This window comes from Lipotes vexillifer, unplaced genomic scaffold (assembly GCF_000442215.2).
Source record: "Lipotes vexillifer unplaced genomic scaffold, Lipotes_vexillifer_v1.1 scaffold935, whole genome shotgun sequence".
Lineage (NCBI taxonomy): Eukaryota > Metazoa > Chordata > Mammalia > Artiodactyla > Lipotidae > Lipotes > Lipotes vexillifer.
In genome coordinates this window covers 1,928,905-1,952,638 of record NW_006777895.1, presented here as the reverse complement: position 1 = coordinate 1,952,638, position 23,734 = coordinate 1,928,905, and the positions used below count along the sequence as shown (strand labels likewise).

The 23,734-nt window shown below is 42.2% G+C and overlaps 1 protein-coding gene across 1 annotated transcript in view; it reads right to left on the bottom strand.

Annotated features, from left to right (window-relative positions):
* ARID1B (AT-rich interaction domain 1B) overlaps positions 1–23,734 on the bottom strand; it is a 420,200-nt gene that overhangs the window by 369,252 nt on the left and 27,214 nt on the right. Inside the window, exon 3 of the mRNA XM_007451356.1 lies at positions 66–260. Within this exon, the coding sequence (XP_007451418.1) occupies positions 66–260 (195 nt within the window). The remainder of the gene's footprint in view (positions 1–65; positions 261–23,734) is intronic.

Genomic DNA, 23,734 nt, shown 5'->3' with positions numbered 1-23,734 from the left:
AGTAAAAGACAAAGACAAAACTAGGACCAATTGTGTGGGGAAGTGGAGTAAAAACTAGCACAAACCTGCTGCTGTGGGTACTGCATTCCTCCCATGGCCCCTGGGGTCCGACCTTGAATGCCAATTGGATACCGCTGTGGGCCTGGGGGGCCGTAGGAACCTGCCGGGTAAGGGCTGCTCTGCTGTGGCTGAGAATGAGGGTTACTGCCCATCCCATACAGCTGAGGTCTCTTCATCACCATGGGATCCATTGGGCTGCCCTGTGAAGAAATACACGAAGAAGTAGGCTTATTAAGTCATTATTACAAAGGCAGAAAGTTTGCTATGCTAACATATACATTACAAACGCAACTATCCTTTCTTTTGAAAATATTAAAAACGATGACCTGACAAATAAGACCCAGAAAAACATTAAGAAAAAAACCTAGGTGGATATAAGACATTTAATTTTTTTACTTTTAGCAAGGCTTTAATAATTAAGAGGGATCTGGAGCAAACAATATAAGGAAAGATTTTGCGTTCATCTAAAATTCTACTATGCATACAGGAAAGGGGCATGAGTTAACCTCACCCAGCTCCTTTTAGCTTACTAGTAACAAAGGCAAAGCACAGCGAGTGGTTAGGAACCCTTTCTGACTTCAAAGTATTCTTAGAACAATTACTTTATTTTAGACCTGAGTCTGCAAGTCCTGATCAAACATTAATGCATCTGAGTGTTCATTAGAAAGTGAAAGGATAGATTTTAGATAACACAGAATGTCTAGGGTAAAAATTTTCAAAGATCACTAGTGCACATGAATAAGCACCCAGACTATGAGTCACAAGCCACCTTCTCTATGCAAGTAAGCGTCTTACCATACATAACCAGTTCAAAACTAGACTTTGAGTTTTATTTTTGGCTTGGTGAGTCAGCCCATGGGCCTCAGGGCCAAGGTCATTCAGCAGAGCCGAACTGGAGCCTCAGTCTGCGCTTTCATGCCCTGGGTGCTTCAAAGGAGCAAAGCGGTGGTGGCGGAAGTCCCTCACCCCGGTGCTACAAAGGCCTACAGATCCCTTCTTCCTTCCTTCCAAAACCATATACTGATGCCTACTGTGTGCCAGACTCTATGTTCACACTGAGTACACGGGGACTCTCAGGAAGGCTTGAAGATTAGCAGGGTAAATGGAAGAAGCCACATTCAAGGTGGGGAGGGCCAGGGCACAGAGTACCACAGAGCAGAAGAAACAGCATAAAGCACAGGCTCAAGGGAGCTGAGCTGCCTGGCATGTGTGAGGAAACAAGCAGTTTAGATCCAAGAAGCAAAGCAGCAGCTGGAGCAGGCAGAAGCCAGTAGATGGGTGAGCCTTACATGCCATTTTAGAGGCTTCAGATTGCAACTTGGGGATAAACCACCGGGGGCTTTTAACAGAGAACTATAGAGTCAGATCTGCCTTCCGGAAGGACCACTCTCTTGGCAGCTGCCTGGAGCCAGGGTGGGCTGCCACAGAGGCCGGTGAGCTGAGGTCCTGGGCTGGTAGCAGTGCTGGGCAAAAGCAAGCCCAGATTCAAGTAAGAGAATGGAAACACAGCACGACTTGCGAGTGATGGAAGAGAGGTGTCAAGGGTGGCTTAACAGATGATAAGACACCAGGTGAGACAGCATGCAGTAGTAGAAGCAGATCAACCCTCCCCAGGGGGCGGGAGCCTTCACTATTCTGCATATTAGAACTGAGGTTCCTATAAGGAAATCCAGGTGAAAATATCCAGAAGAGCCACCATGAGTTTCCAACTTGGGGAGGAAGGTCTGACCCAGAATCATAAATAGGGAAGTCAGCATACAGAGAATATATGCTCCTGGAGGGCAGCGATTTCTGTTTTACTCACTCACGTTATATCTCCAGGACACAAGTCAAACAGTGCACCTGGCACACAGTAAATCCTCAATAAATACTGGATGAATTCATTAATATGAAGCACATAAAACTCAAGGACTCTACCCAGGAAGAATATATGAAAAGAGAACAATAGGTAGAAGGGAAAAGGAGGCCACAACTAGGCCAAAAGAATGGTCAGAAAATGTAGTTAGAGGTTGTAGAGAGCACGGTGCTATGGAGGAGGAGGGAGCAGGTGTCACAACATGCCAACTGCAGCCCAGGAGTCCAACAGGTGAGGGCTGAAGCTCTGGCTACGCCTCGTGACTGGGAGGTAACTGCTGAGCTGGGCGAGGGCAGTCTCGTTGCAGAGGTGAGGGCAGTCAAGCAATTATACTCCAATAAAGATGTAAAAAAAAAAAAAAAAAAAAAAGAAGCCCCAGTCCTACACATCCTCCAAGGCTGCCTGCAGTCTCTGCCTTCCCTCCTTCTTAGGGGTACCCTGGTGCTCATTTCAATGACTTGAGTAACCCACTCATCACACATTTAGTAAGCATCTACCGTGTGCACTATGCAGGGCACTGGAAGCAAAAAGTGGACAAGTGTCAGTGGCTGTCCTGGAGAGGTGAACAGGTTGAACAAAGATGTCAGTGCAACCCAGCAGACATCCTGAAAGGGGCTGTGAGGAGAGAGCATGCCAGTGGGTCTGAGTTTTCACAAAGCCCACCTACAGAAATACCTGAGCTTAGTCCTGAGGGGTTCATACGAATTTGCCAGGAACTGATCTCACCTGAATGAAGGTATGTGTAGGCCAGAGTTCTGCTCAAAATTCACAATTTCACGGAATTTTAACTGTGCTACTTTCACCAGCCAAGAAAAACGTTTACTTATTACTGTGACAGAAATTGCTCAAACAATATACTGATGTTACACAAACTGTGCTGACTTCACAATTCAACACACAAACATACATGGTGACCTCATGTAATGAAACTAAAATTGAAAACTAAGAATTAAGTTTTCTCAGAATGATTTAAATTAGAATTTATGCCTAAGAAAAGCAAAATGTAATGATTTTCCACACTTTCTTTCAAAAGATAAAATAAAACTTTCTATGAAAGTGTGAAAATCAAGGCTGAGTTGGTGATGCTAGAATCCGCAGTCAATGAATGGCCCACAGAGAGTAAATCAGATTTCAGGCTAAATTTCCAATATGGGGCCCGAGGCAGCCCTATCTTCACATTCAATCTGAATTAGCCAGGGCATAGGAAAGGTCTGCTTACTTGACTTTAAACAGTGCACAACCCAAACTGGCTTAATTAAAGCAGAAATTTAAAATGGGAGAATGATTGGAATGTCTATATTTTAATGCTATAGATAACAGTGCAGCAAATTCATCTTATCAGTGACTGAAACTGTTTTGTAATATCTTTCTCATCACTGCCATAAACTCTCACAGCCCTACTTAAAATTCAGTTAATTTGCACCCATGTCAAAATGTTAGCTTAACCCTGAGATTTCTGAAAATCGAAAGCATGAAATACACAGATTATCTCTACCTCTCAAAATGCATCAAATGCCTTTCAGTGAGATTCAGATATGAAAACAACATACTTACACAGTGCAAATTATTTAATTTTAAACTTCTCTCCTTATGGCCTATTATTAAATATTCAACCACAATCCAAATTCATCCCACTGTGTACTCTTGCTATTTTTAACACTAAATATGTACCACTGCAGGATCTCAACCCCTACTTTTTACAACTCTCTCCTTAAAGAAAACAAAACCCAGATCAAATCTAAGACTTTTCCGAAAAACAATTCACTTCTCATAGTCACATCTAACCCAAAACAACTTTGTATTTTTATCATCTACCCTTCTATTGATTCTACAGTATCACCATTTTCAATTCTCACATATAATTTATGTTATATCAGAGACCACCACATTAAGAATAGTCCTCAAATATTTCTCTAAATATGTTATTCCAAGCACATTTTTCCTTTCTAGTTACCATTCCACAACTGCTGCAATTTGGACTTCAATTCCATAAAATAAGACAAGTGCTTTTAGAGTCACAGTGTGTCTAGCCCATTTTCAAAGAAGTCTTAACATAACTAGTCTATGTTTAGTTACTCAGCTTCTAATGAATTTTATTACTTGATAAGACTTTCCTGTAACTCTTCCTTATTTAAGTTTTTAGATATGTATGTATTTAAATATGTAGTTATGGGGGTTCCCTGGTGGCACAGTGGTTGAGAGTCCGCCTGCCGATGCAGGGGATACAGGTTCGTGCCCCGGTCCGGGAAGATCCCACACGCCGCGGAGCGGCTGGGCCTGTGAGCCATGGCCGCTGAGCCTGCGCGTCCGGAGCCTGTGCTCCGCGACAGAAGAGGCCACAACAGTGTGAGGGCCGCATATCGCAAAAAAAAAAAAAATGTAGTTATGTATGTATGAGTTATCACTCTCTCTCCCTCCCCCTCTCCCTCTCTCTCCCCCCCTCTCTCTCTCTCTCTCTCTCTCTCTCTCTCACACACACACACACACACACACGCACACGCACACACACCCTTTCCTGGATCTCCTTCTGGCAAGCTGCCACTGCTGCCTACATCCTCCAAAGTCTCAGAAGGTTTCCCATCCCTGGGACTACTAAATAAGAAGGAGTACGAAGTATATTTTTTAAATATATATTTGAATATAGATTCTAGACATATTAGGTAGCACAGTTAGGCTGTATTATAGGTTAAATAGGTTTTCAGAGGCTGGCCTGGAAATCCACCTACCCTTTAAAGATTATCCAAATTAAAGAACAAGTCCCTATATATTTTTAGCATCCTTTATATATACTTGATGCTTTTTATACTTAGATATTCCCTCATTATCACTCTTTCAGAGTATACGTACACAAGCATTTATAACAAAGAAATCTACGTAACCGTATTCACTCCTAAATATCAAGTTAAGGGGATATCTTATTAGTAGTTTCTTTATGAATATAATGTTTCACAATTTTTTCAGCCAAATTCCTTAAACCACAAATTGAAGAAAGGCATTGAAAAACCCACAGAAAGAAGAACTATCACATCTTCTTGATCTATAATCATATCTGTATATATGGATTAAACAAGAGCTCAAGGAAAGAAAAACTCTCCCCCTTTTGAATCATTATTTGGGAAAATGTTCTGTCTTACCAGCAACCAAAGAAAACTTTTGAAGTAATATTCCATTACGTATGAAATGACAAAAATAATAAAACCCAATGTGAGTAAATGAGTATTTGAACTAGTATGTATAAAGCAGTGGTAAACTCTTTCTGAAGGATAATATGACAAGAAGCTTTTTTAAAATTATTTTTATTTTATTTATTTATTTTTTGGCTCTGTTGGGTCTTCATTGCTGCACGCGGGCTTTCTCTAGTTGTGGCGAGCGGGGGCTACTCTTCGTTGCGGTGTGCAGGCTTCTCATTGCGGTGGCTTCTCTTGTTGCAGAGCACGGGCTCTAGGCGCATGGGCTTCAGCATTTGTGGCACGTGGGCTCAGTAGTTGTGGCACGTGGGCTCAGTAGCTGTGGCTCACAGGCTCTAGAGCACAGGCTCAGTAGTTGTGGCACATGGGCTTAGTTGCTCCGTGGCATGTGGGATCTTCCCAGACTAGGGATTGAACCCGTGTCCCCTGCATTGGCGGGCGATTCTTAACCACTGCGCCGCCAGGGAAGCCCATTATGACAAGAAGCTTTAAACAAAAGCTTCAAAAATTATCTTGTTCCAACTCTAATACCCTCTCGAATGGGGCAGGGGTGCTATTTATCCAAATTTGTCTGCAGCTACATGATTTCTAATACTGAAGAGAGAAAGCATGGTCTGTCCTGTGGGGAAAGCATGGACTTTGGACTCAGAGAGGGTCCACACCCTTATCCCAACACTTAATACCACTGTGTGACTCTGAATATTGGTGCCTATTTCTTAGTTTTCTCACTCACTAGATGCGAGAAATACCTGCCTCATAATTATAATGAAAACTGAATTAGTGAGAACTAAAAGGATCTCAGAGCAACTAGTTGTTCAAAGAAGAAAACTGAAACAACCCAACTATTCATCGATTATAGAATATGAGAATGAGCCATAATATATCAGCATAGTGGAATGGACAGGGACATGGAAAAGTACATCTAAAACAATGTCAAATGTTTAAGAGTGATGTGCATGAATTACAGCTGTGTGAAAACTCAGTTGATAACGATCAGGGCCAGCCAGAGTGACCTGTAAGTAGTGGCTGTCATATCGCGAGGCAATCTATGTTGACTTTTCTGTGATGATGTCTAAATATAACTATAAAATGCCTGTTTTTTCCCAGGCATCCTGCAAACACTAGCATGGCTTGCTGGGAGATGGGGGTGGGCGGGACACAGCTGCCCCACATTCGGCCGCCTCCGTCCCCGCACCTACACTCTCACTCACAGCACACACAAGCAGGAGGATGCTGCTGCTCTGCTCTTTGCCTGTCTAAACCCAAGCTCACTCAAGCCCTGGATCAAGGACCACACCCCAGTAACACTATCTGTGGGACCTGCTAGAATCTCTCCTATGCAGGCTGTAACCGACTTAAGGGTTGCCTTATATTGATATTTAACTCATGTACCGTTTTTTTCATTTTTATGTGTTACTTCTTAACTCCCAAGGAGACTAAAATGGCAATGTCCATGCTTTGTACTTTTTAAGGTCTCACTCAGCATACAGCACAAATGACTTAGGAGGATCATGGTGCCTCATAACTGCCTGGGAATGAGGACTGATCACATAAAGTGTTCTCGAAAATAAAAAGTAAAACTCACTAACCAATTTCTGTACACACATGCAGAAGATGCATGTAAAGTCAATGATAACATATAATGCAACATTAGTAGTCAAGTTCTAGATGCGAGAAATACCTGCCTCATAATTATAATGAAAACTGAATTAGTGAGAACTAAAAGGATCTCAGAGCAACTAGTTGTTCAAAGAAGAAAACTGAAACAACCCAACTATTCATCGATTATAGAATATGAGAATGAGCCATAATATATCAGCATAGTGGAATGGACAGGGACATGGAAAAGTACATCTAAAACAATGTCAAATGTTTAAGAGTGATGTGCATGAATTACAGCTGTGTGAAAACTCAGTTGATAACGATCAGGGCCAGCCAGAGTGACCTGTAAGTAGTGGCTGTCATATCGCGAGGCAATCTATGTTGACTTTTCTGTGATGATGTCTAAATATAACTATAAAATGCCTGTTTTTTCCCAGGCATCCTGCAAACACTAGCATGGCTTGCTGGGAGATGGGGGTGGGCGGGACACAGCTGCCCCACATTCGGCCGCCTCCGTCCCCGCACCTACACTCTCACTCACAGCACACACAAGCAGGAGGATGCTGCTGCTCTGCTCTTTGCCTGTCTAAACCCAAGCTCACTCAAGCCCTGGATCAAGGACCACACCCCAGTAACACTATCTGTGGGACCTGCTAGAATCTCTCCTATGCAGGCTGTAACCGACTTAAGGGTTGCCTTATATTGATATTTAACTCATGTACCGTTTTTTTCATTTTTATGTGTTACTTCTTAACTCCCAAGGAGACTAAAATGGCAATGTCCATGCTTTGTACTTTTTAAGGTCTCACTCAGCATACAGCACAAATGACTTAGGAGGATCATGGTGCCTCATAACTGCCTGGGAATGAGGACTGATCACATAAAGTGTTCTCGAAAATAAAAAGTAAAACTCACTAACCAATTTCTGTACACACATGCAGAAGATGCATGTAAAGTCAATGATAACATATAATGCAACATTAGTAGTCAAGTTCTTCTCCTAATGGCATTGAAATCAGTTTAAGTGGGCTTCCCTGGTGGCGCAGTGGTTGAGAGTCCACCTGCCGATGCAGGGGACACGGGTTCGTGCCCCGGTCCGGGAAGATCCCACATGCCGCGGAGCGGCTGGGCCCGTGAGCCGTGGCCGCTGAGCCTGCGCGTCCGGAGCCTGTGCTCCGCAACGGGAGAGGCCACAACAGTGAGAGGCCCGCGCACCGCAAAAAAAAAAAAAAAAAGAAAAAGAAAAATCAGTTTAAGTCAAAAACAGGCACGGGGCACTAAATATTCTCCCCTCACTTCATTTATATTCCCTTCAAGCCAGAAAATACCAAGATTCTCAGTTACCACTGTCACTACTACCACAGAATCCAATTACCGAAGATGACGTAATGGAGGCTTGGAGCTGAGGGGACTGGCCCAGGGCTGCAGTACTAGTGCAGGTCTCCTGACTCAGGTCCACATTTCCTTCTGCTGTATCACGCCTCTGTGTACGATCATGAGAATCCGGTAGAAAAAAAAATGCAACCCAGCATCTAAAACCACTTTTTTTTTTTTTTTTACTTCTATTAATGGCAAAATAGTGCCTGTTTAATTAAGACTCGAACTAAAACACTGAAACTTCAACTTTGGTTATCAATACACTGTAGGTTCTCCTCTGGTCAGTCAGGAACATTTGCCACATTCTACAACGGTACAGGAAGGATCAAGAACTGGAGTTCTAAGACATCAGACAAGGCAGGAAAGGCTGTTTTGTCCTTGGCTCTAAGAACCATCAAAGTACTGATGCCCTCTAACTATGATGCCATTCACAACCTGAGAGGAGGGGCAGGGAGGAACCGAAATACTCACATACTGACTTGGAAAGAGGACCATTGTCAATATTTTTGTTTGGTTTCCTTAAGGCAAGTTACAGGGAACATACATATTTGTGGAGCCACAAAATGAAATCTGAAGGAAGGGGGCAAGGGGATGATAAATTTTTTTTTGTAAAGGTGGGATTATAGACAACTTTTATTTCAGCAGTTCTTCTCTGAAATAAACATGTTTTGATTTACAGTTTTAAATAAAGAAGTTTGTTTTTCACATATATATCATTAAACAAAACAGGAGTAGAAGGCACAGTATTTTTTCCTAACCACATTTTAAATTTTATCCCTAATCTAAAATATCACTGGATTTTTACTTTTCAGAATTATTAAGATTAGAAATAAAATATTAATAGGTTGTTACCTATGTATATAAACTAACTTCCATCAACTACCCATAAAAAGTAACAATCAGAAGCTGTGATTCTTAACTCTTAGGGACACTCTTTTTTTAAAAAAAATACATCCAGGATGTATATACATCTCAAATTTAGCATATAGTGTCAGAGGTTCGTATAATATCCTCTAGAAACCCATCCAAAGACCCTCCTGACCTGCATAATCATATCATGACCAACATCTACCATGCATTTCCAAAGCACTTTAATATATTATCATTTGATCACACAATTCTTAAGGCACCCCGATAAAGGATTTATCAATGAAACACAGACTCTGAGAACTGAAAAGAACCTCATTGGTCCATACATGATGTACGTATGAATCCCCTAAAAGTGTCTGCAACCATGAATGTTATGAATTTCTTCCTTCTATATAACAAAAATCTGTTCCTTGTAATTTACACCCATTGGTTTTGTTACTTTGATCCTTTCGTAGAATATTTGAAGATAGCTATATCTATTTCCCTTTTCTGAGCAAAATATGCCAGTTCTTAGTCCTCTTAACACAAAACATATCATGGTGAGGACTTTGCTTCTTCTCCTACATTAGTACAAATCTGGCCTCAGACCCGTATTATTTGACAGACCCATCACGCCCTTGATCCGCCCCATCAGCTGTGACGGAACCCTACCTCCCCCATCTCCTATTATACAGTTGGTTAGCTGACTCAAGTGGCAAAAATTTTTATCTCTGCTTATTTTCATTTTGCTTGTTTCTGGTCACTATTCTGGCCTGACATCTAACATATTAACTGCATTTCCTATCTTGACGTCAACCACCAGTTAAATCAGCACACCATTTCATTCATGCCTCCCTCCACGGCACTGATAAAAATACTGAAGAGGTCAAGGGAGAGGACAGAGCCTTGGCTAACTACTAGTGCCATTCATAAGGCCTGACATAAATCCAGGCATCAGAGCTCTTGGAAGAAGGTCTTCATTAGAAACCTTAGGAAAACCCTTTCCACTCCACTCATCCACAGCACTCTTCCGAATCACTCATTACGCTCACGATCCACGCCCAAGTCCGTATCTGCCTTTGGATGACAACCTCCTGCCCACTTCAAATGCCTCCATCTTTCCTAATATATAAAATAGATAGTCCAAAGTTTAGAAGAACACTTAGAACTTGAGACAAAAAGGTACAACGGAAAGGGAGGTGGCTTAGACTCAGACAAACCTGGGTGTGAATCCTGCCTATACTACTTATTAGCTACGTAAAATTAGGCTCACATTTAATACAGCACAGTTGTGTGTTGCTGGGGGACTGATTAAATGAGGTACCACAGGATTTATCACACAGTGGAAGGTTCCTAAATCTTTTTTCTTTTCCTCTCAATAAATTAGCAAGTTGAAGTCAGAGCAAACAATCACTCAATAATTTAATCCATTTATTTCCTTGTCTCACCAGCATACTGTTAATTAAAGGTGGCCATTCTGCCTTATTCATCTTTGCATACCTAGCACTCAGCAGAATGCCTGGCATGATTAACATTTGCTGAACAGAAAGAGCAGTGACTTCCTCAATACCGCCATGCTGGTTAAGCAGCAGGGCTCTATCAGAATGCAGGCCTCTGGCGGCCAAGGGGTACAGAGGCAAAGAATCATGCACCACTGCAGACAAGGCTTCACTTTTCCCAAGTTCACACAGCCACAGCTTCCATTACCTCCTCATGTCTGTGCCCCCCAAAGGTGTCACCCTTGGCTGGTTTCTCTCAGCTTCAGAGTTCTATTTCCAACTGCCACCCAACATTCCCGCCTGGATACCTAGGATCCTCCCCTTCTGTTTGTGATCTCAGTAAAAGACACCCCCATCCAGATATACAAAACAGGGTCCAGGGGTGCTCCTGACTCCCCTCTCTCCCCTCCACCACAGCCAACCACTCACCAAGTCTGGTCAGCTGGACATGTCATTGAGGCCAACAGGAAATCTCCCCCTCCAACCATACTGGCCTCTGTGGGCCTCTAGAAAATCCACACACTTTCCCACCACTGGGCCTTCAACGACACTGTTCCCTCCACAAAGGAGGAGCTCTGCTCTCCTGCAGAACTCAGCGCTACAGCCCTGCCCTCAGAGAAACCCTCCCTGAGCTCCAGACTGAGGCAGGAACCTCTCCAAAACCACTGTGCTTTTCCTTCATAGCACTCATCAAAGTCTGTAAGAATATTTGTGACTACTTGATAAATATCCCCAACTAGATCGTCCCACAGGAAAAGGAACAGGAAGTGAAGAAGACAAATATTAAACCCATTTGTAGCTATTGTCTAGGTACAACAGAATATAAGGCTGTTTTGGTTTCCTGGTTTTTACCTGATTTTTAAAAATTGGCAAAACCTATTATTTGCCTAATCCCCCAAGCTCAGCAACTTGTCAGTCAATTCAATGGGTAAATTACTGTCGGACTAAACTACGCTTTTTTTTTGGCGGGGGCGGGGGGGGGGTGGCTTGTTGGGTCTTCATTGCTGCGTGCAGGCTTTCTCTAGTTGCGGCGAGCGAGGGCTACTCTTCGTTGAGGTGCGTGGGCTTCTCATTGCGGTGGCTTCTCTTGTTGCGGAGCATGGGCTCTAGGTGCATGGGCTTCAGTAGTTGTGGCTCACAGGCTCAGTAGTTGTGGCTCGCGGGCTCTAGCGTGCAGGCTCAGTAGTTGTGGCGCACAGACTTAGCTGCTCCGCGGCATGTGGGATCTTCCCGGACCAGGGCTCGAACCCGCGTCCCCTCCACTGGCAGGCAACTCCCAACCACTGCGCCACCAGGGAAGCCCTAAACTATACTTTTAAATGTAATTTAGCAAACATAGTAGTTTTATGAACAAATCAAAGTGTATATGTATTTTTTTGTTTCAAGAGTAAATTAGATCTAAAAGGAATATCAAAATAGTAATTGAATGTATTTCTGCTTTCCTCAGATTTGTTATTCTCACCATCCAAAACTGTAAAACTATTATCATGGTGTTGACAATTTCTAAAATTTATATCTCTTAAGTACGCAATATTGTTCATATCCATGTATCACTACTGACAACCTAGTAGCAGGCTCTTATTTAAGAAATGGAAATAATATGGTATATTTCCCATATAAATACAGATTTAAATCAACAAAGGAAGCTTTTGTGAGAATAAGTCAAATTTCAACCCTACCACTTTTAAAGCTGTGTGATGCTAAAAAAATTCACCTCTTGGGGCTTCCCTGGTGGCGCAGTGGTTGAGAGTCCGCCTGCCAATGCAGGGGACATGGGTTCGTGCCCCGGTCCGGGAAGATCCCACGTGCCACGGAGCGGCTGGGCCCGTGAGCCATGGTCACTGAGCCTGCGTGTCCGGAGCCTGTGCTCTGCAACAGGAGAGGCCACAACAGTGAGGGGTCTGCGTATCGCAAAAAAAAAAAAAAAAAAATTCACCTCTTAACTTCTCTGCATCTCAGTTAACTCAGCTACATACCAAGAATACTACCACTATCACTATAGAGTTCTTAGAGAATTAGAGATAATAGTCAAGTTTCGACACGACAGACTTTTAATAAGGATAGATTTTATCATCATCATTATTATATGGAGGTATAACTCCAGAATAATCACTATGAGGCATGGATACCCTCTAGTCCTCCACTAATGTGCATAAGACAGGCATTGCTTATCAATCCTAGCATTCATTTGCCCTGAGTCCAGTAAGCCTGAGAATCTTTCACCCTGTGGAGTGGCATGCAGCCACTACGAATTATCAGATTTTGCAATCAGAATCCAATTTGCTCTCTGTAGTACAATGGAAATACATAAAGTTTGACACTGGGTAGACCTGAATTCATATCCCTCTCCTGCTTCTGACCGGCCATGAAATATGCTGGGTGAATCAGCCAGTGCCCCAAGCCTTCGTTTTCCCATCTTTCAAGTGAAGATAATACTGCCCTGAAAAAGACAATCATTCTAAAGATATCTGATATGTGGTTTGCATGGGTAAACAATTCCACAGACATGTCAGAGCCGAACCTAAAGACAGACAGACAAGGTACTGATTTCTCCAGCAATCTCCATGGTTGCCATTGTGCCTCTTTCAAAGTATTTTATTAATTTTTGTAAAGTAACAACTTTAAACTGGCATTAAAGAAAATGCATTAAAATATGATGAATGTTAGCAATTGACTTACCTACCGCTGGACAAAGAATGCCTGCTGTGCAGATACACAGGCTACAGCCCCCTGGTGTAAATGTGCTTTTCAGAGACGTGGCCCTATTTAAGATCTACTTTATCAGAACCATAATGAAGTGAAAGCATATACTGACTCTTACTGTAATGTGATTATTCAAAGAAAAAAAGTTAACGACTCATATATAGTCAAATCTTATATACTGGAAAAGACAAGGCAGCTTAACACAACATATAAGGCCTAGACAGGCTACTATAACAAAGGAAAGAAGATTACTATACAGATGCTATCAGGAGAGTAGACAAAATTAAAATATGGACTGTAGGTTAAAGCACTGCTTCAAAGCTAAGCATCTGGACGGTGATGATTGCACTGGGGTATATAAAAGAAAAGCCTCGTTCCTAGGAAATACACAGGGCGCAGAGACACTAAGGAGTAAAGGGGCACTATGTATGCAACCTACTCTCAAACGATTCTGGGAAAATACACTGCAGACAGATAGGGAGGTGGGTAGATTAACAGATAAAATAAATAGCAAAATGTTGAAATTTGATGTATAAGAGTAAAAGGTGTATGGGATTTCTCTGTACTATTCTTGTTACTTTCCTATAAATTTGAAATTGCTTCAAAATAAAAGCTAAAACAGGAGAGGGGGCAAAAAGGAAAGGATAACTGAAAACCAAACAAAATAATCACTACCCCTCACAAGGGGTCTGCAAGGAGGTCTGCAGCTGCTCAGAACCAAGAGACACCAATGACTACGCAATGTAGGGGTCTCTGGCAGGCTGAGGGGCGGGCAGTGTGGGGAGGACTACAGGGCAAAGGAAACCTCAAAAAACTAGGAGAGAGGGCTTCCCTGGTGGCGCAGTGGTTGGGAGTCTGCCTGCCGATGCAGGGGACACAGGTTCGTGCCCTGGTCTGGGAAGATCCCACATGCCACGGAGCGGCTGGGCCCATGAGCCATGGCCGCTGAGCCTGCGCGTCCAGAGCCTGTTGCTCTGCAACGGGAGAGGCCACAGCGGTGAGAGGCCTGCGTACCGCAAAAAGAAAAAAAAACTAGGAGAGAGCATGACGGATGGAAGAAAGAAGTGGGCGTGATAAGGTGGAGCTGGGAAGGAGTAGAGGTTGCTGCACCATTCCTAAAAGTACTCAAGTTGGCAAAACACATAATGAATGCAAACTTTGAAATACTTTTTTCTAAAAATTCTTAGGAAGCTTCCATTCCACAAAGAAACTTAATCTAAAGAAAAAAAAAAAAGGATACCCCGGTTAAAACCCTGCTCTGGTAGAGACCCTTTCTCACAAATCCTTTGCACGTCATCAGCCTCAATCCTCAAGATGTAATGAGGCTTCTGCCCCCTCAGGTTTCTTATAAGGCTTTTTAAAAGATCTCAACCCAACCCTGAAAGATGTGAGATGTGCCATCTTTTAACCCAGAACGCTTCCTTGTTTGTTTTTATAAGTTTCAAAAAGTGCTTTTATAACCACCACTTTTCACATGTCACCCTGCTCCTGCCTCTTCTCTACAAAGGGTATAAGCAGACCAGCAGCTCCCCTAGCAGTGCCTCCATCAAGTTCTCAGGTTTAAAATAAGGAAAGCAACTACTCAAATGAAAACATATCTGGGATTTTTAAATCTTAGTATAAATAAAAAAGAGAAATATCCCAAAACTGTGGTTGACAAAGGCTTCAGTTGCAGGAAACAGGGTTCAGAGACTGCCACCTAATTAACAGTTTAAGTGCTCGCTGTGGAGAGGGAGCCTAACTCTCCAACTATCCAGCCTTAGGACCTTAAGAAGCTTTGGTACAGTGGAGCGAGGTCAAGTACACAGACTCTGGAGTTAAGGCTGCCTGGCTCACCATTTACTGTGTGATCTTAGGCAGATCTCATAAATTCTCTGAACTTCAGCTTCCTCCTCTGAAAAGTTAGGATAAAAATAACAGTACCCACCTCAGAGCATTGTTGTTAAGTCTTAAATAACATAGTAGATACAAAACACACAGAACAGTGGCTGGCACATAGTAAGTGCTCAATTATAATGTCAGAGATGATTACTACTGGATAATTTCACTCCTCTGAGCCTCATGACTCCTCACATATAAAGTGAGGGATTGAGAAATGAACTCTTACAGTAAGTCTCTTCCCGTACTAGCACGCTATAATTCTAGAATCATCCACCAGAACTTCCAATGTCATGGTATAATGTCAAAAGGAATGTGAACCGTTAGGGATATTTCTCCTTTCTGTCTCATTCTTTGACCAGAAATCTTATCAATAAACTGCCTTGAAGGTCAAAGAGAGAGGGCTATAAAGGGGTCTAAAGAATTCAAACCCGAGAAGTTCAACATCCAAACAATCAACACTCGCCTTAAGGTGACACGCCTGCCACCTGTCAAGTCTCCACCACACTAAACCTGGACAGCCCTCTTGCACACCTCCAGGCCCGTGCACTAAGAACACCCCCATGTGGAAAGCCCTTGCGCCACACGTGCCATAGCCACCTGTGAACTGGAGAAACTCTTCCGACTCCACAAAGTGCCATGAGATAAAGTATTCTACCTTCTCAGGGCTCCTGCCGTCTATTAAGACTCTCCTACTTAATAGACGATCAACATTTATTACAACCAACGGCAACTGTTTGCTTATGTCAGTCTCCCTCCTCAACAAACTCCTTAAGGGCAGAAATGGTGTCTTCCTCATCCTAATTCTCTTCATAGACCCAACTTATACACGGTGAACAATTACTGCTGCTGTTATTCTATTAATAAAAAACCAAAATAAAAGAATTCAAGTGCACCTTAACCCTTACCTATCTGAGCTATCCTCTCCTAAATAATATTGTACTGCCTTCCTAGATGTGTCAATGACAAGTAATAAAAACTATGAAACCCGGGCTTCCCTGGTGGCGCAGTGGTTGAGAGTCCGCCTGCCGATGCAGGGGACACGAGTTCGTGCCCTGGTCTGGGAATATCCCACGTGCCGCGGAGCGGCTGGGCCCGTGAGCCATGGCCGCTGAGCCTGGGCGTCCGGAGCCTGTGCTGCGCAACAGGAGAGGCCACAACAGTGAGAGGCCCGCGTACCGCAAAAAAAAAAAAAAACTATGAAACCCGATCCCGAGTCTGGCTTGTAACAGGCACTTAATAAATGTTTGGTATACGAATGTGAGAAAGACATCCAACTGTATCTCCTATTCCAAGTGCGACTTCTCCTGGATTCAGATTATAATGCTCCAAACAGACATTTTTATTTCCAGGCTACACTGTCACCATTCTTAACATCCTTAGAACATCATTTCCCAAACTATGTTTATAGCTGTTACTGTAATTAAGAGTGAAAGATGTCTATAAAGTTCATACCACTCTTTAAGATACATAATATATGCCAGCATAAGAAAAGTCTAAAACATCCTACACAGAAAAAAAAACCTATTTAATTTGGTCATACCCAAAGCTGTCTGGGCAAGTTTTCTGTTTTGTTTTGTTTCATTTTGTTAAGCAGAACACAGGAAAACATAAACTAGCATGATATAAAAAATGTAATAATGCATTCCATTTTCGTTGTTAGCTGGGTCTACATAGGTAGACAACCAAAGAGCGTACGTGAGTATGTGGGTGCATGCAAGCCTTCCATCGTAGGAAGTGTGAGAGGACAACACAGTGCTTAGCTCACCTGTAGATATTTATATACATTCGGGCAGTCAGAGCAACTACAAGATATTTTTATATATAGCTGGATAGTAAGAGTAACAACAAGGTATGCTGGTCATACATCTTTAGCATTTATGGCAAATTATTAATCAAGCCCCACCTGAAACAATTTGTTAAATTGATTTTAATCACTGGGCCTCTCATGTGAAGCTTTGTATAATCAGCATTTCATTTACAAAATTAATTGCCTGATTGATTCTCAGGAGGCAGTTGCTGTCATTACCCTGCTGTCATAACTTCTGAGTAGGGTGTCACAACATGAAATTCTGACAGTATGAAAAGCACTGCTATTTTAAAAATGGGTGAGGGGAGAAAGGGATAAAAGAGGAAAACCAAAGAAGTTACATTACTCCCTTCAGCCTGAAAGAAAGTTGAAAAGTGTTTCATGCTAATTACACTATATCAATACCCTTCTGCTAAATTAATTAACATACAAATCTAGCGTTCAGGGCATGAAGGATTTTTACTATCTTAAAATAATAACTAGAATGTAAAAGCACAGATTCACCACTAGAGTTAAATTTTAACCTATGTTATAAAATATGTATCTTGATATAGACAGATAAAGGGCAGAACTAATTAGTCTGGCAGGCTACTGGTCTACTGCTCACCATTTCAATTTCCCATACTCTGACTTTCTCACACTTTCTAATAAAAAAGGCATGACCAGGGTGCTTCCCTGGTGGCGCAGTTGTTGAGAGTCCGCCTGCCAATGCAGGGGACATGGGTTTGTGCCCCGGTCCGGGAGGATCCCATATGCCGTGGAGCGGCTGGGCCCGTGAGCCATGGCCACCGAGCCTGTGCGTCCGGAGCCTGTGCTCTGCAACGGGAGAGGCCACAGCAGTGAGAGGCCCGCGTACCACAAAAAAAAAAAAAAAAAAAGGCATGACCAGAAATTTTAGGAGTTTATGACTAATACCAAAATATATGTTAAGCATATGCAAAACACACAAAAGCATACATTCATCGGTCTTTCAAAAACAGTATCTAGTATTGTTACACACTTTTTATATTTAATTTATTGCTCACTATTTAATATTTAGTAGTCTATTGGTAATTGATGGGTCTTCACCTAAAAACCTGTCATCACAATTAATTAATAAAAATTAGGCTAAAAATTACTTTCCCTGTAAAAGAAAAGGAAAAGACAAGTACAGAACAAGGGAGGAAAGAGGGAATTTTTAAGTTATTGAGTATCATTAAAAGTGAGACCACATTACCTTTGTCATATTTTCAAACGGACCCATGTGAGCATGAAACCTGCCAAAGATTCTATTTTTCTTCACCATTAACTTTCCTTTTCAGAAAGAATGCCTAATTCTACAAAAGCACCCTGAATCGTGCACCCTCCAAGCTCACAGGTACATCTCCCACATCCTCAACGTTCCATAAAAGCAAGGTGGACCACGTGGCACCAAGTTGTTTTCAAAGGCATAAAATAATTTCCATAGTATAGATGGGGACTCATTTAAAACAATCCCCATTCAATGCAATCCAATTCCAAATAAGGCCTCTTTAAAAGGGTCACTTTGAATTTAAAAGAGGCCTCCTCAGGAGACCAGAGGTAATTTACTTTCCTTTCAGCACAGTGAACTTTGATTCCTACGTACAGCCACAGATTTCCTTTCAAAAGGAAGATCACCTCATAAATTTGCTCTATTATCTTGTGACCGACGTGTTTTATTTGCTGGCTTGGTAAAGAGAGCTAATTGGCACACTGTACCCACTCCCCCATAGCCGGCTGAAAGAACAAATTCATGGTGGGAGAACGTAAAGGCAAAGTCTTTCCAGCACACATACCAGGGGAGGGGCAGGGGGCCTTACAAGGGCAGGCCCCTCCTTGACCTCTCGGCCACATTTTACTCCCTAGCAGAATAAGAGCAACGGTCTCTAATTTTTACTTAGCTCTTAGGGATGCCCCAAGTGTTGCCAAGGTCATGTCTACAATGTGCTTTAATTCTGGAAAGAAAGGCATTATGAAAGCATAAGGGATGCCTAGGATCACTCCTTAAGCTGCACACAATGTAACTGTTTTGGAAAATACAATTCACAAATTCAAATACATATCAGTTTAACACCCTTCATTACAAAAGAACTGAATGGGGTGGGAGGTGGGGGACGACACAGAGAATCTCTAAAGCCTGTGCAAGGAGGGTGGAGACTTCACCTAAACATTTAATGCTAGCATCACTACTACCTATGACAGGATTCTACAGTATGTCAGAAACGGTTTAGAGCAGTAACTCACAGAAGTGAAAATGGATGAATGCTATATAAACAAGAATGAAGCTGACGGGAAGGTGCAGTTGAAAATGTATATTCAGGATTATAATGTTCCATTTGGAAAGGGAGGGAAGTATTACCTATATAACATACTATATAAAAGTAAAGTTTGATAAAAATAATATTAATCGTTGGGGCTTCCCTGGTGGCGCAGTGGTTGAGAATCTGCCTGCCAATGCAGGGGACACGGGTTCGAGCCCTCGTCTGGAAAGGTCCCACATGCCGTGGAGCAACTGGGCCCGTGAGCCACAACTACTGAGCCTGCGTGTCTGGAGCTTGTGCTCGGCAACAAGAGAGGCCGCAACAGTGAGAGGCCCGCACACCGCAATGAAGAGTGGCCCCTGCTCGCCACAACTAGAGAAAGCCCTCGCACAGAAACGAAGGCCCAACACAGCCAAAAATAAATAAATTAATTAATTTTTAAAACTTAATCGTTGAAGACTTGCAGGAAAAATCTAGCTGTCTTTCCAAGGGAGGTAGGGGGTAGGGACTTGGTCTTTTGAGAGGATATATCTGAATGCTGGAAGAGGTGTCAGGAGTTTATGCTTATCAAAAGGAGGCATGAGTTAGAAACGGTTAAGAAACAAAGATTTAGATAAAAGAGGCAAGAAGTTAGTCTGAGACCATATCCACTCATTCATTTAACATTATTTAAACTGAACAAACATTAATGTGTAAGGCACCATAAAAGGTAAGTAGATGTGTAAGATAGTCCTTGACTTTAAGAAACAGACATCATAACAGAGATAAGAAATGTATATAAATAATACAAGGTATGAACACACTTGTAAATGCCACAAGACAGAGAAAAAGAAAGTCCTATGACAGTTCAGCTGAGGGTAGTAACCTCCAGTTGCAAGAAATGGAAGGATTCATGGGAAATTTATCATTTAAGGTAGATAATAAAAGATGAAGAAGATATACAAAAATATCAAGGCACAAATGTGATAATAACAGCTGTCATTTAATGAGTGCCTACTATGAGCTGAGCACTGTGCTAGGTGCTTTACAAACGACATGACCAATCCTAACGGAAATCCTGCAAAGCAGTTAATACTACAAACCAATTTTAGTTGAAGGAAACCAACTCCTAGATTAGGGAACTTGCCCAAGATCACCCTACAGTAATGATGGAGCCAGGATTTCCCCAGGTCTGACCGGTGCTCTTTGGGGAAGAAGACTAGAACAGCCATTAGATTCCCCTCCAAGCCACTCCGATTAATATTTCTTGATATGAAAGAACTGTGAAAACTCTTTTAACCTGAATTGTGTCCCCCCAAATTATGCTGAAGCTCTAACCCCCTAGGGTAACTATCTGGAGATGGGGCCTATAAGCAGGTAACAAAGGTTAAATGAGGTCATAAGGGTAGGTCCCAATCTCACAGAATTGGTGTCCTCGTAACAAGATGAAAGCCCAGGGCATTCTGTCTCTGTCCCCAGGCACACACAAAGAGGTCTTGAGGCAAGGTGTATAAGCAAAGAGAAGACACCTCAGAATGGAACCTATCTTGCTGGCACCTCGATCTTAGACATCAGAACTCCAGAACCGTGAGAAATAAATTTCTATTGTTTAAGCCACTCACTCTACAGAAGTTTAGTACCGAAGACTAAGACACCCCACTGCTACTTTTATTGATTTTTAGCATACAACCTGAATTCTGAGGGCTCCCTGGGATTCCTGCCCCCCACCCAATATCCATACTCCTGTGCAATCCCCTCCTCTGGAGTATGGGCAAGACCTCTGACCTGCACCTAGGCCAGAGATTATAACAAAGGTGAAGGGATTTTGCAGAGGTAATTAAAATCCCCAATCAGTTGACTCTGAGTTAATCAAAACTGAGAATATCCCCGTGAGCCTGACATGATGATCATATGGGCCCTTTAAAAGAAGGTCCAGGCCTCCCCAGAAGTGAGAGACTCCCAGGAGCAGAGACTCTCTCTGTGGTGTCACTGGGAAGCAAGCTGCTCTGAATTCCACAGCCACGAGGAAATGAATTCTGCCAACAGTCTGAGGAGCCTTCCCCAGCCAAGCCTCCAGATGAGAACACAGCCCACCTGACAACCTGAGACCCTGAACAGAGGACACAGCTAAGTCATGCCTGGACTCCCTACCCCCAGAAACTCTGAGATAATTAATGTGTTGTTTTAAGCCATTCAATTTTTTATGCAGCAAAAGAAAACTAATCCACAGCTTAGTGAAAAGAATGTTTTCCACATATCTCCTCCTCACTTCCATGTTCAAGCAGACTGCTGCTCCCAACCTATGCCCAGGCAGGACCTGCTACTGCTCAAAATATTTGTGTTGGCACTGTATGATTTCACTGACAGGAAGCCCTAAAACATACAGTCCCAGAAGTTATTGGGGGCTCTTTACTTTCCCAATTTCTGGGCAAACTCCTACTCATCCTTCAAACCTGGATTCAAGGATCAACTTCCCCATCAAGTTTGTTTTGAAATCATCAGAAGGAATAAAAAGTCTCTTCTTTTTTTTTTAACAATTCTACAGCATTTCTATTGATTGATTGATTGCCTGTGCTGGGTCTTCGTTTCTGTGCGAGGGCTTTCTCTAGTTGTGGCGTGCGAGGGCCACTCTTCATCGCGGTGCGTGGGCCTCTCACTGTCACGGCCTCTCTTGTTGCGGAGCACAGACTCCAGACGCGCAGGCTCAGCAGGTGTGACTCACGGGCCCAGTTGCTCCACAGCATGTGGGATCTTCCCAGACCAGGGCTCGAACCTGCGTCCCCTGCACCGGCAGGTAGATTCTCAACCACCGCGCCACCAGGGAAGCCCTAGTCTCTTCTGTAGTCTAAGAGAACTTTGAGTTTACAAAGATAAAAGAAAACGCCCCTCACATTGTAATCTAGACAGAACTGGAACAGGAATCCAATTCTCATTCACCAGCAAGAGGACCTGAAATGAGGCGAGTCACTCAATTTCTCTAGGCCTCAATTTCCTCATCTATAAAACAAAATAGTTTGCAAGTAGGTACTAAATTTTTATGCCCAGAGCCCAGCACAATACATGTCTGTAGACTGAATGAGACAATTGAAATATGATTGAGAGGTCAACGTCAAGTCTAACTCAAAAAACAAGTACTAGCAGTGATAGCAATGTAAAAAAAAGTGTACCAAATTGTGAATTAAAAATAAGTGGTTAAAACTAATGGCAACTATTATTAGTATATACATATATGCTGACGAGGGATGTAAATGATTTAAAATGGGAGTTGTTTACTCCTCATTGCCTATACCTCATATGTAAGGTTAGCCAAATGTCTCTGGGTTAGAGCCTGTGGCACCTGCCAGTCTTCACCTCACTCCTAAATCTGATTCCTTGGCTTTGAGCCATAGAGGTTTCCCAGCTGATTACTTAAATCCTCAGGTTCAGGATTGTATCTCTTTATCTTTTTCATGTTACCTTACCACATAATACACCCTGCCCAACTCCAGATGGCAAGCCTTGCCCAGCATGCTGAACCTAATTTTAGAGACCGTGCCACAGCTGTAGCCAGATGTATTGTCTGGCTGGCCTCAGCCCAAGGGATCTGAGATGGTTGTTTGTGAAGCATTTTTGAACGAACCAATAAATTTGGGGGAAAGGGGAGTTCCCCTCCTCCCTCTTTCTTCAAGTGAGGGGCAAGCTTTTAAATGCTCTTGACAATGGTGGTACGGAAGCCTCAGATTTGCCCACACTTATCTAAAAGCTGCATCTAACCTAGTAATTCTGTATAATGCAACTGATTCGCTAGTATCATTTTACAATTCTGATTAGGTTTCTCTAAAATCCTGTTTATTAAATTGCTTCCTTTAAGCATGCATAGTTACTAATTTGTTTCCAACTAAATCAGGTATCACATGAAAAGATTATACTGCAACAGTGAAAGAGCACTCCAGGGATTATGTTTCATCTAGATTCCAAAATTAAAATAGAGCTAAAATCTTACAACTGTAAAATTTCTTTTTAAAAAGAAAGGCAGCTGAATTTACACCCAGGTTTCTGGGTCAATAAAATGTCAATACCCCATTATAACATCTTGCGTACAAAACGACCACATCTTTCACAAAGCATATGAAGCAAAGACCAAAAGACTCACTGTGAGTCTCGTGCTGATTTCTCTACAGTCAGGAGGTCAGTCATGACATGACGCTATTCAGCAGTCCAGAGCCAAAACACACTGAGCCTTTATGCACCAGCTTGGTGCACAGAATAAACAACGTAAAGGAGCCCCAAAATAAGATGGCCAATGCTTTCTTACATTAGGTTACTGGTGTTTTACTTTTAACAGAATAACAGCAAATCAACTGAGTAAATCAGATACAATGAATAAAAATCTCCAAAAAGTAATAGTTCAGGGATCTGCTCAGCCATGTGACTTTGATTAACTTTAATTAGAGTCACACAGATAAAATAAACTTCTGTGTACAAACTTTAAAATAGTCTCCCCAAAGTCCAAGGAAATTAAAATCATTCACACTTTTTTTAATCAGAGATTTTAGTAGCTCTAAATTATTTTTTCAAGTTTCTTTTATCAAGCAAAAACAAGAGGGATATTCATTTATATTTTAAAACCGGATCAACAAATAAAGAATTGGCACAACTAATGAATAAATCCTTATTAATAAACAACACAGATG